At 43.8% G+C, this 12,211-nt stretch overlaps 1 protein-coding gene across 8 annotated transcripts in view; it reads left to right on the top strand.

Moving 5' to 3' along the window:
* The window catches only part of LOC121538479 (ankyrin repeat and SAM domain-containing protein 1A-like), a 117,716-nt gene that overhangs the window by 63,050 nt on the left and 42,455 nt on the right, over positions 1-12,211 (top strand). For 5 of the 8 annotated variants that reach the window (XM_045207023.1, XM_045207021.1, XM_045207022.1 and 2 more), the window contains one exon: positions 10,243-10,287. The exons of 2 other annotated variants lie outside the window; for them this stretch is intronic. In XM_045207023.1, the coding sequence (XP_045062958.1) occupies positions 10,243-10,287 (45 nt within the window). Of the gene's footprint in view, positions 1-5,919; positions 6,165-10,242; positions 10,288-12,211 lie in introns of those variants that run through there. One more of the 8 variants, XM_045207027.1, reaches the window with a different exon arrangement.

Genomic DNA, 12,211 nt, shown 5'->3' on the forward strand with positions numbered 1-12,211 from the left:
CCAAACAGTTTGAGCTTCTACTTCTAAAAATCCACCTTTCCAGAAATAAATATCTCACTGTTGCCGCTTGCTACAGACCCCCCTCAGCCCCCAGCTGTGCCCTGGACACCATATGTGAATTGATTGCCCCCATCTATCCTCAGAGTTCGTACTGCTTGGTGACCTAAATTGGGATATGCTTAACACCCCGGCCATCCTACAATCTAAACTAGATGCCCTCAATCTCACACAAATTATCAACGAACCTACCAGGTACAACCCTAAATCCGTAAACATGGGTACCCTCATAGATATCATCCTGACTAACTTACCCTCTAAATACACCTCCGCTGTCTTCAACCAGGATCTCAGCGATCACTGCCTTATTGCCTGCGTCCGTAACGGGTCCGCGGTCAAACGACCACCCCTCATCACTGTCAAACGCTCCCAAAAACACTTCAGCGAGCAGGCCTTCCTAATTGACCTGGCCCAGGTATCCTGGATGGATATAGATCTCATTCCGTCAGTAGAGGATGCCTGGTTGTTCTTTAAAAGTAATTTCCTCTCAATCTTAAATAAACATGCCCCATTCAAAAAATACAGAACTAAGAACAGATATAGCCCCTGGTTCTCCTCAGACTTGACTGCCCTTGACCAGCACAAAAACATCCTGTGGCGTACTGCATTAGCATCAAATAGCCCCCGCGATATGCAACTTTTCAGGGAAGTTAGGAACCAATATACACAAGCAGTTAGGAAAGCAAAGGCTAACTTTTTCAAACAGAAATTTGCATCCTGTAGCACTAACTCCAAAAAGTTTTGGGACACTGTAAAGTCCATGGAAAATAAGAGCACTTCCTCCCAGCTGCCCACTGCACTGAGGCTAGGAAACACTATCACCACCGATAAATCTACAATAATCGAGAATTTCAACAAGCATTTTGCTACGGCTGGCCATGCTTTCCACCTGGCTACCACTACCCTGGCCACCAGCTCTGCACCCTCCGCTGCAACTTGCCCATGCCCCCCCCGCTTCTCCTTCACACAAATCCAGACAGCTGATGTTCTGAAAGAGCTGCAAAATCTGGACCCCTACAAATCATCTGGGCTAGACAATCTGGACCCTTTCTTTCTAAAACTAGCCGCCGAAATTGTCGCAACCCCTATTACTAGCCTGTTCAACCTCTCTTTCGTAACGTCTGAGATCCCCAGAGATTGGAAAGCTGCCGCGGTCATCCCCCTCTTCAAAGGGGGTGACACTCTAGATCCAAACTGTTACAGACCCATATCCATCCTGCCCTTCAAAAGTTTTTGAAAGCCAAGTCAACAAACAGATCACCGACCATTTCGAATCCCACCGTACCTTCTCCGCTATGCAATCCGGTTCCGAGCTGGTCATGGGTGCACTTCAGCCACGCTCAAGGTCCTAAACGATATTATAACCGCGATCGATAATAGACAGTACTGTGCAGCCGTTTTCATTGACCTGGCCAAGGCTTTCGACTCTGTCAACCACCGCATTCTTATTGGCAGACTAAATAGCCTTGGTTTCTCAAATGACTGCCTCGCCTGGTTCACCAACTACTTCTCAGATAGAGTTCAATGTGTCAAATCGGAGGGCCTGTTGTCTGGACCTATGGCAGTCTCTATGGGGGTGCCACAGGGTTCAATTCTTGGGCCGACTCTTTTCTCTGTGTATATCAATGACATCGCTCTTGCTGCTGGTGACTCTCAGATCCACCTCTACGCAGACGACACCATTTTGTATACATCTCGCCCTTCATTGGACACTGTGTTAACAAACCTCCAAACGAGCTTCAATGCCATACAACACTCCTTCAGTAGCCTCCAACTGCTCTTAAACACTAGTAAAACTAAATGCATGCTCTTCAACCGAACGCTGCTTGCACCCGCCCACCCGACTAGAATCACTACTCTCGACGGGTCTGACCTAGAGTATGTGGACAACTACAAATATCTAGGTGTCTGGTTAGACTGTAAACTCTCCTTCCAGACTCACATTAAGAATCTCCAATCCAAAGTTAAATCTAGAATCGGTTTCCTATTTCGCAACAAAGCCTCCTTCACTCATGCTGCCAAACATGCCCTCGTAAAACTGACTATCCTACCGATCCTTGACTTCGGCGATGTCATTTACAAAATAGCCTCCAACACTCTACTCAGCAAATTGGATGTAGTCTATCACAGTGCCATCCGTTTTGTCTCCAAAGCCCCATATAATACCCACCACTGTGACCTGTACGCTCTGGTTGGCTGGTCCTCACTACATATTCGTCGCCAAACCCACTGGCTCCAGGCCATCTATAAATCACTGCTAGGCAAATCCCGCCTTATCTTAGCTCATTGGTCACCATAGCAACACCCACCCGTAGTCTGCGCTCCAGCAGGTATATCTCACTGGTCATCCCCAAAGCCAACACCTCCTTTGGCCGCAATTCCTTCCAGTTCTCTGCTGCCAATGACTGGAACAAATTGCAAAAATCTCTGAAGCTGGAGACACTTATCTCCCTCACTAACTTTAAGCATCAGTTGTCAGAGCACCTTACCGATCACTGCACCTGTACACAGCCCATCTGAAATTAGCCCGCCCAACTACCTCATCCCTATATTGTTATTTATTTTGCTCATTTGTACCCCAGTATCTCTATTTGCACATAATCTCTTGCACATCTATCATTCCAGTGTTAATACTAATTGTAATTATTTTGCACTATAGCCTATTTATTGCCTTACCTCCATAACTTGCTACATTTGCACACACTGTATATATATGTATTTCTGTTGTATTTTTGACTTTGTTTTGTTTTACCCCATATGTAACTCTGTGTTGTTGTTTTTATCGCACTGCTTTGCTTTATCTTGGCCAGGTCGCAGTTGTAAATGAGAACTTGTTCTCAACTGGTTTACCTGGTTAAATAAAGGTGAAATAAAATAAATAAAAATAAACACTGACAATGAGAGAGAGAGGAGGGGGAGATAAATTGAAGAGAACAGACTGTTTCACTTTCTAATCGAGACTCCAGTCATAACATTCTGTTTGTACAACTGTAAGACATACTAAACTTATTAAATTACTTTCGTGAAGCTACTGTTTAAATGTTATTCTGTGAATTTCATGAATACGTCTGTGTCACAGCTGTCTTCAAGGTCATTCAGCGTTCACCCTCTAAATATATGCATTGTTTTCCAATATCAATTACTTCAAATCAAAAACAGTCCATTAGAAGTTGCACAGAATTAACTTTGTCCCATTACCTCAAAGTGCTCTGTCATTCCAGTCCCCTCCTGCAGGCACAGTGTTATTGTTATCAGTGTGGTTCTTCTCTCTGTTGTAGAGCAGTCAGTCCCAAGTGGGTAATGGGGTCACCAGATTGGAACAGCTTGCCTGCTTGAATCTTTAATTCCCCTGCTGAAACTTTCAGCAATATGAGACTACTTTATACCCTCCTGATGATACTGTTGCTACTGGGGTTAGCCTACATTATGAGTGACACAGGAGTCAGATCCGACTCTGTACGCTGTAATCACCCACAGCTTGATTTAACACCTCACCTCATGAAATCCTGGAGCTGGGAGATGTGATTCGGCCTTTCCTAGAGGCTGCTTGTGGATAAAGTCATGATGAAGCTGGGTGGTGATAGGAGGAGGGGACACCACACCACAGCAGCTCCCTACTGATCAGAGCAGCACCAGCGATAATCCTGCAGATATTCTTTCCTGGTCTACAGTTAGTTATGCAGATCTCCTGAATTGACTGAGCTTAATAAGAATGTCATGTTGCCAACCACAACGAAAGGTAAGGCAAGGATGTAATGTAAAATGAAAAGTTTATGTACATGTTGTGTAAATTGAAATGTCGTTGTACTGCCTCTCCTTAAATGTTTGTCAATGAGAATAGCCTCAATGGATCTGGTTGCATAATGTAGGAGTTGAGACTGAGCAGCAAAGGAAAGCAGAAGGTTCTTCGCTTGGAGACTAGTGTTCCCTTGCCTGTTGCAGGATCTAGTCACAGAGCAGATGGAATTGTGTTCCTGTGTGATGGACCTTCTGTTGAATTCAGGGTAGTGGCCTCATTTAGGTACTGCGACCTCTTGAGTGCCCTGACCTGTTTTGAGTACTTGTACCTCCTATGAGTAGTGGCAGGATTGCTTCATATTTGAAGGTTTAAAAGACAATCTCTTTTTTTCTTCACATACCTTTCATGTCAAGGTTTGACGGTTACCAGAGATCTCAGTTCCTACAACACCCATTATTGCCTCATTGTCTGTGTATTCACAGGCTCCCTGTCAATCTCTGTCACCCCCTCAGCCTGCAGGCTGTCAGCTGGTCAGGTAGGATCACTTATTGCGGTATAGCAGCCCGGAGAGTTGAACGTTTGCTCAACAACCCAGCCAAGGTGAACGCTAATGCAGAAACCCTGAGCTGCAGTGTTCAAGATAACAGCCGAACGTTGCCTTTCAACACATCACTCGGATTAGCATGTAGCCTATCCGTGATGTGTGAGAGAGAGTACAGTATGCAAGTTCTTTCCTTTGGCAAGAAAAAGTTCATTTTCTGAATTATTTTATGTCCTTGTCTTCATGACTATTCATAGTTTTTTTTAAAAAGTCTATTGAATAGTTAATATATTTTTCTTTCATTAGGAGTAGGTGGACTGTCACTAGGGCAGTGATGCTCTGTCACCCAGGAGGGGTTGCCCTGGGTTACAGTATACATTTTACATTTTAGTCATTTAGCAGACGCTCTTATCCAGAGCGACTTACCTGACTCATCACCAAATGGACAGTTTTCTTAAAGGTACAATGCAGCCATTTTTATCTCAATATCAAATATTTTCTGGGTAACAATTAAGTACCTTACTGTGATTGTTTTCAATTAAAATGGCCAAAAATAAACAAATTGCTTCTTAGCAAAGATACACTCTCTGGAAGTGGTCTGAGTGGGGAGGGGAAAACTAGCTGTTATTGGCAGAGGTTTGGAACTCTTTTTCTTATTGGTCTATTAACTTGTTAACTGCCTGGTGATGTCATCAGGCAGGCCAAAACTCCATCCCCCAAAACAGGCTGAAATATCAGGCGGTCTTTTCAAACAGCTCTTACACAGGAAAATCACATGTTTTACTGCACTGGGCCTTTAAGAAGTAGACATACATTAAAATGTGACAAAAAAATAAGATTTTTTTTCATTGAAATAGAAAAATATGCAAAAGCCTGCAGTACTCTTCAACCTATTGTGGTCCCAGAGGAGCTAGGTTAATATTAATGAGCTCTGTATCCCAGAGTTTCTTGCTCTGGAGCAGTGAAGCTCACTGAACCTCTGTTCTCACACTATTTTCAAGAAAACCTCAAGTACTCTGTCTGTAATGTTTATAAGAAATGAAAGCAATATTAAGCAAAAATATGATTGTTTTATAACTTTCCCCGTCCTTTGTTTTAGATTTTTATAAGCCTGCGAATATCCTCTATAAATAGGGCAGTTTTGAAAGTGTAGCCCTCTTTTAGCTGTCTCTCCCTCCCTACTGTTGCTCTGAGGAGCAGCCAGCCTGGCTGCGGGCGGCCATCTTGCTGGTCACGGCTGGCTGCTCTGGAACACTCTACTGAGCTGTGTGACAACGTGTGGACGAGGGGGTCCCAGGACACCAAAAAAAGCTATTTCATTGTGTGTCTGGGTCTGCTAACTCCTCCTTTTCTCACACCCTCTTCTCTTCTCTTTACACACACAGCCTGCCTCTACTTTCCAGACGAGGAGATTTGACTTGCATGAGGTCTTGGCCTGCACCTCTGCATTTAAGTGTGTGCGTGCGTGCGTGTGTGTGTGTGTGTGTGTGTGTGTGTGTGTGTGTGTGTGCGCGCGCGCACGTGTATGTGCGTGCGTGCGTGCGTGCATGCGCGTGTGCGGGTCTGTTACAGTGTGTGTGTTTAAAGCCCATGCTAATGCGGGTTTGTCTCGGTCTTAGGATCAGACTGAACATGACAATCCAGGGGGCACATTGTGTGGGCCAGTTAGAGTAGAACCACAGATGGGAGGGGATCGAGAGAAGGAGAAAGAGAGAGAGAGGGCGATGCATAGACAGAGACTGAGAAGAAAGGGTAGTCATCTAACAACCCACTTCGTTTTCTGTCCTGCTCCCCACGGATCCAATGGCCACTATGAAGCCAGCTTTTGTGAGTATATTGATTCTCTTTACACAGTGTATTTTAATTTCAATTTACCAATCTACCATTAATAGAAATTATGTTGTAGCCTACCTCTCTTTCTTTAAGGATATTTTTCCATTAATAATAATGTAACATTTGCTTTTCCATCTTATTAACTTGAAATTGGAGAATGAAATGTATAAAGCCAAGGATGTTTTCCTACTTTAGCCAACCTCATTGACCGAGACTTTGAAAGGTTAGACCTAATCTTCTGTGGCATTTTAAACTCCATAGGCTGTTTTATGGGAGTATATTAATGTTGCTATGTTCTTTTTCTGTATCTGTTAGCATGTTTAATGTAAACTGTTTGTTTGGAGAGGGTTAAGCTCTTTTCCTAGACTCTCCCTCTGTGAGAGGAGATGGCTAGAGACCCTGGATAATAAGAGCAGTAAATCCCCCATGCTGTGGGTTAGGACCTGCTGCTGGGATCAAACCAAACTCTGTGTGGTGTGTGTCATCGCCTGGGGTGACCAAATGGGAGTCACTCTCTGGGGCGTTTGGTGGAGACTATTGATTGTGCTGTGTACCAGTGTCAGTGTAGATCCCGTGGCACCTGTTCAGAGGGTGTTGTGTTAGTGTTCAGGCCCTCTGAATGGCCTCTCCACCCCCAGGCCCAGCCCTCTGTGCCAGCTTGCCAATGTGAGGCTCGGCGCCTTGGACTGGGCACGCTTTCCATGTGGCAGACCTTTATTTTACCTCCAACACACTCTGCCAGCTGGCCCTGGCAACACAGTGGCTAAGGGCTCTCTCTATCTTTTTCTCACTCTCTCTCTCCATTTCCATCTCCCTCCCTCTGTCTCAAAGTTTTCTCTGCATCACTCTGACCCCAAACCCCACCTGGTAGCTAACCCACCCCCTCCTCAGCTTTTGACCTTTAACACCCCCCTGACCTCTGACCTCTGGTCATTGTATCAGGTTGATGGTGCCCATAGACACTAGAGAGCCCCTCTCACAATGGATGTGTCTCTAGGACCTATATATGGATTACATTTGTAAAGCTGCACACTGCTCTGCAGCTCTCATCCTTCTCTCTCTAGTCTCAGCACTGTGTTTGGCCATGAGCATCTATCCCAGTGAGAAGCTTCCTTGGCTGTGTATGTAGGCCTATAGGACCTACCTTGAGGAACCACCAGGCTGTTATATCCTCTGCTCAGATCAGGATGAATTTACTTAGCCTCACAGTATATTAGACCTACCTGTCACGGCCTGCCGCCTGCAGCCTCTAAAGCTGATTCTTATGTTGGATAAGGGGAGCCAAAATCTCAAGGTTGAATGGTGCTAGCACTGCACAGTGCACACGCATTTGAAGTGTGTGTGTGTGTTGTATGCACGTGCCTGTCTGTGTGTGTAGGAGCACAGCTTGGTGTGTATACTGCTGTGTGATTTAATCAATAATTTCTTCCTATTGGCACCTTTGGGGTCCCATATGCTCGAGGTGGGTGTATTCAGGGTAATGTCCTGTGGCACAGGCTGGGAGACCATTATAGAGAGGTACAGGGTTCGTCAGTCAGGTTCTGGAAGGGGGAGATAGAATGCAGACGTCTCCTCCATGAAAAAGTGTAGCATAACATTACTCCAGCACTTTACCCTGACAGCCTCAGCTCCTAGACAGATTACCAGACAGCAGTGTATAGCACAGCCACTCAGACGGACAGAGGATGCTGGCGGGGCTGTATTGTCCAAAACTGCTCATTACTGGGAACTGATGGCACTCGAGGGTTTTATTCTGCAGGCAAACAGAGAGCCTGTAGACCTTAATGAAGCCACAGTCCTGTCATGTTTATCTGGGCAGGCCACAGTTAGAGCTTTGTGTAACCACTTTACAGGAGACCCAGCATTCCTCCACGGGGTGATAATTGTCCAAACTCATCAATCTCTCCTGTTAATTGCAACATCAGGTTTGGAAGGGAAGCAATGCAATGTAATTTATGATATTTAGAAAATAATGTGTCCTCATCCTGTGAGAATAACAGTGTCCAGGAATGTATCCTTATTGACCTTTTTGTCTTTTATTCAGCATGAGTTATGGTTATGACATCTAGCTGTAGCTCAAGTCCATTGTTCTCATAGTTATTTTATTTATTTCTCATTCCCAACGCTCCTCTACCCCGAGAGAGTTCTATATAATAAACCTGTCCAGTTTGAAAAGAAACATCACCGTCCATGAATGTCTAACACATGTTCAGATGAGGTGCATTGGATTCACATTCATGAACACATACATAGCCTATCTATCTATAATGGGGGGAGGGATCTGTCATTCCATGGTGTTAGCATTGTAAAGATAACAGTACCAGTGCCATGGAGGGGACTACTTAATGAGGAGGGAGGGCAGAGAGAAAAGAGTTGTCTCAAATAGCTCAGTTCAGGCTAAACCCTCTTGTCCCCCTTCTTTTGAGCATGCATCTGCCTCATCCTTAGTGAGAACACAGAGTGGAGAGCTAGTGTGGAGGCTGCCAGTTAAGACTGCTATGGAGAACCAGCAGATGGTGATGGGAAATGTAGTTTAGTCCCATCTGTTTCAAATTAGGCTACTTGAATGAGTCAGCCAGTGTGCCAGCCAGCTTGTCGCTTGCTGTCATAAAAAGTCCCATTTGCCCCATTTGCAACCGGACACTTGTTTTTACAGGTTAAAATGTGTTTATGCTTGATATGCTATGTTAATTTCTGTTGGTGAGCAAGTTTCAAGTTATTGTCACGTGCACAAGTACAGTGACATGCCTTTCTTACAAGCTCTTTCCGAACAATGCAGTAGTCAATATCAGTGGTACTATAAAATAAAGTAGAACAAAAACACGAGAAATATAAATAATAAGAACACAATAAAGTAAGTAAGCTATATACAGGATCAGTTCCAGGGTCAGTGCCAATACCATATTTACAATGTGCAGGGATCCTGGAGTGATAGAGGTAGATATGGATAGGGGTAAGGTGATTAGGCATCAAGATGTATGATAAACAGAGTAGCAGCAGCATATATGATGATTGTATGTGAGTGTGTGTGTGTGTGTGTAGTCCGTAGGAATATGGTGTGTGTGTGTGTGTGTGTGTGTGTGTGAGTGAGTGTGTAGAGTCCTGTGTTGCATTGAGTCAGTGAAACATTTAAATAAAAGGGTCAATGAAGATAGTCTGTGTAGTCATTCTGTTAGCTATTTAGCAGTCTTATGGCTTGGGGATAAAAACTGTTCAGGAGCCTGTTGGTGTCAGACTTGTTGCTCCGGTACCGCTTGCCGTGCGGAAGCAGAGAGAATAGTTTAATGCTTGGATGGCTGGAGTCTTTAAACATTTTCCAGGGCTTACCTTCAGCTCCAGTATTGTTCTAAATGGCAGAAAAGACATGAAACCGTTTTTGACACCTGGAGGGTAAAACCCTCAGTAAAACGAGAGCTATCTCTGATAGAACTGCATGGAGAGGTGTGTGGGTGTTTCTGATAAAGCTGTGTGACTCATCCAGTTCCTGATCTGTCTAGGGTGACGGTGAGGCTGGTTCTGGAGTGGGTTTCTCCTCACAGTGTAGGGAGGTAAAATTGGGAGATCAGATAGAGCATCAAAGGGATCAAATTCATTTATATTTTTCACACTCTGCATTGAAGTGAAGTGTCTTTCTTGCAGATAATCGGGATTAACTTTGAAAATAAATAAGGGAAAAGGAAACTTCAGAAGAGTAATACACACGCACATGCATGCACACTACCACACACTTCAGCTCTTTAAATGATCGGCCAGATGGCTGCATGATGCCAGTTCATCGGTTTACAAAAAAATGTTTGTACTGTAATGACCTAATATTAAGATCTTAAACAAGCTAGGCATCGCTAATCAACAAAGTACTCTCACAATTGCAGTTCGGTTCTTGATGCAGGATGTTCTTCTTTTCAATGAGGACGTTTGTCAAGGCCATGTTTTCCATTTTGAAGGTTCTTCAAATGTAGGAAGTCAGGTCTGGTCTCACACATTTTGCACTGCTGGGCCAAATAATTATTTGTGGATAGACATGAGAATGTGGAAATGAAAACCAAACAACAACCTGACTCTCTCCCAGCAGATGCCTCCCACACTACCTCCGCGGAGATCTCAGTCCTTTGAAAGTGTAAGAGAGCACGTCCTTCATATATCTCCTTTGGTGTTTTTTTTTTGTCCTCCTCTGGTACTCTTCTCTTTCTGGTGTGGGTCCTTCCTCTTCTTCTTGGTCCTTCTTATTGATGGAGGTGAATACGATTGTTATTTTTGGCAATACACTTTTTGTGATACTCTTGTTACTCTAACAATCTAACCTTTAGTCTGTTGTTTACTGCTTTGTCTGCAAGGCAAGACCCCTACCTAAGTATGCTTCATTGCTAGACATTTCATAGTCAACTTATTTTTTTGTGCCAATTGGTAGCTAACTCTTCCCATGATGATTAAACAGTAATCACTCTGAACGCTAATTTCCACTCTATCTTTTTGCTGGGAAATATACATAGACTGACTGCTCACCAAGTGTCAAACTGACTAAGGTATCCAATTAAAGTAATATCCAAGGTAGCCATCTCCAAAGTGGGGCTAATGCATTTCACTCTCCTCCTTTCAAATGTAAGGTTACATAATAGAGGCCAGGCCTGTTCTTTGTGCATTGACCTGAGAAACTGGCAATCACATTTCATTATTCTGGTCCGATGTGTATAATGTGGGATTACTTCCCATTTCTTCCTTTAGTTCTAGTGGTTGAGAACGGTAGATGGTATTATTAAATTGTTAACTGGAGTGTATTTAAGACTTCCTGTTCTCCTAGTGCCTCCAGGCAGCAGAATGCAGTGTCGACCAGAGGCAGGGCTCTACAGTGTGACCATTTTACTTGCATATGCACCTAAATATTGTGCTGTGCGACCTGGAATTTGAATTTAGGAGCACCAGTGCGCCTAGAAAAATTTAGGATTTTAACTTTAATATCTCAAATATTTGTCATTGTGCTCCTACATTTCTTTGTGTGCACCTACATTTTTGAACTTAGGCGCACAGGTGCTCCTTGTAGAAAAGGTCAGCGTAGAGCCCTGAGAGGTCAAATCAGACATGCTGATGCAGAGTGGCCCTTAGCTAATCTCTGAGGGAGAATCTGCATTGCATCTAACCTCTCAGCTGGATAGAGACAAGGCTCTTTCATAAACTATAAAGTGCTTTAGGCAGTGAAATTCCTTTGCTTTTAGAGTTTTAGCCTTTTTCTTTACAACTGTGCAAAAGCACTGTTGACATTTGAACACATCATCGAACACAAAGATTTTTTACATCAAAACCCTAAAATGATTCCTGTGTGAAATGACATCTGTCCTTGAAAATTATCACTGATAGAATTAAGTGTCAGTCGTGCAACAGCCATCTGTTCCAAACCATGAAAAAAGGGCCTCGTGAAGAATAAAGCCTGTCTCATGACGGAGCACATGTTGTCCTGCAAGTGGAGACTGAAGTGTTTGGGTGACACTGTAATAGTGGCTGACAACTCTGACAGCAGTGTTTGTTGGCCCTCTGTCTCTGTCCTGGGGCCAAGGAACTAGAATGAGGGATTATATTTCTCTTGTTGGGTCGGCCTGTCTGGTGTGTGACAGATTTCATCTTGCTGCTCTACGGCCTGTTGCTGCTGCTGCTTTGCTGTTGAATGAATTTGAGGGAGATGGGTTTGGGACAGGTGTATGTGTGTGTGTTTCCACTCTCATGTCGATTCATGATGAATTATACCGTATCAGAGTACCTATAGTTGTATGATGGGGGAGATGTGTTCTGTGTGTGTCAGAGGCATGCTTCATTGGGGAATATTCAATAACAAGTCCTTCTTGGGTTTGGATCGATCGCCTGGTGGTCGTATTTCTGTTGTATATTTAGAAAGGAGGAAGAAGGAAACACAGAGGTCTCTGAAGTAGGGAAATAATAGCTACATCATATGCAGCCCCAGTTCTTTTTCTCTATCCAAATGTGTGTTCTTTCCTGTTGAAGTCTGATTCAGTTTGCCATCAGGTACTGTAAATGAATTAATAAAAGAATGG

This window comes from Coregonus clupeaformis, chromosome 24 (assembly GCF_020615455.1).
Source record: "Coregonus clupeaformis isolate EN_2021a chromosome 24, ASM2061545v1, whole genome shotgun sequence".
Taxonomy (NCBI): Eukaryota; Metazoa; Chordata; class Actinopteri; order Salmoniformes; family Salmonidae; genus Coregonus; species Coregonus clupeaformis.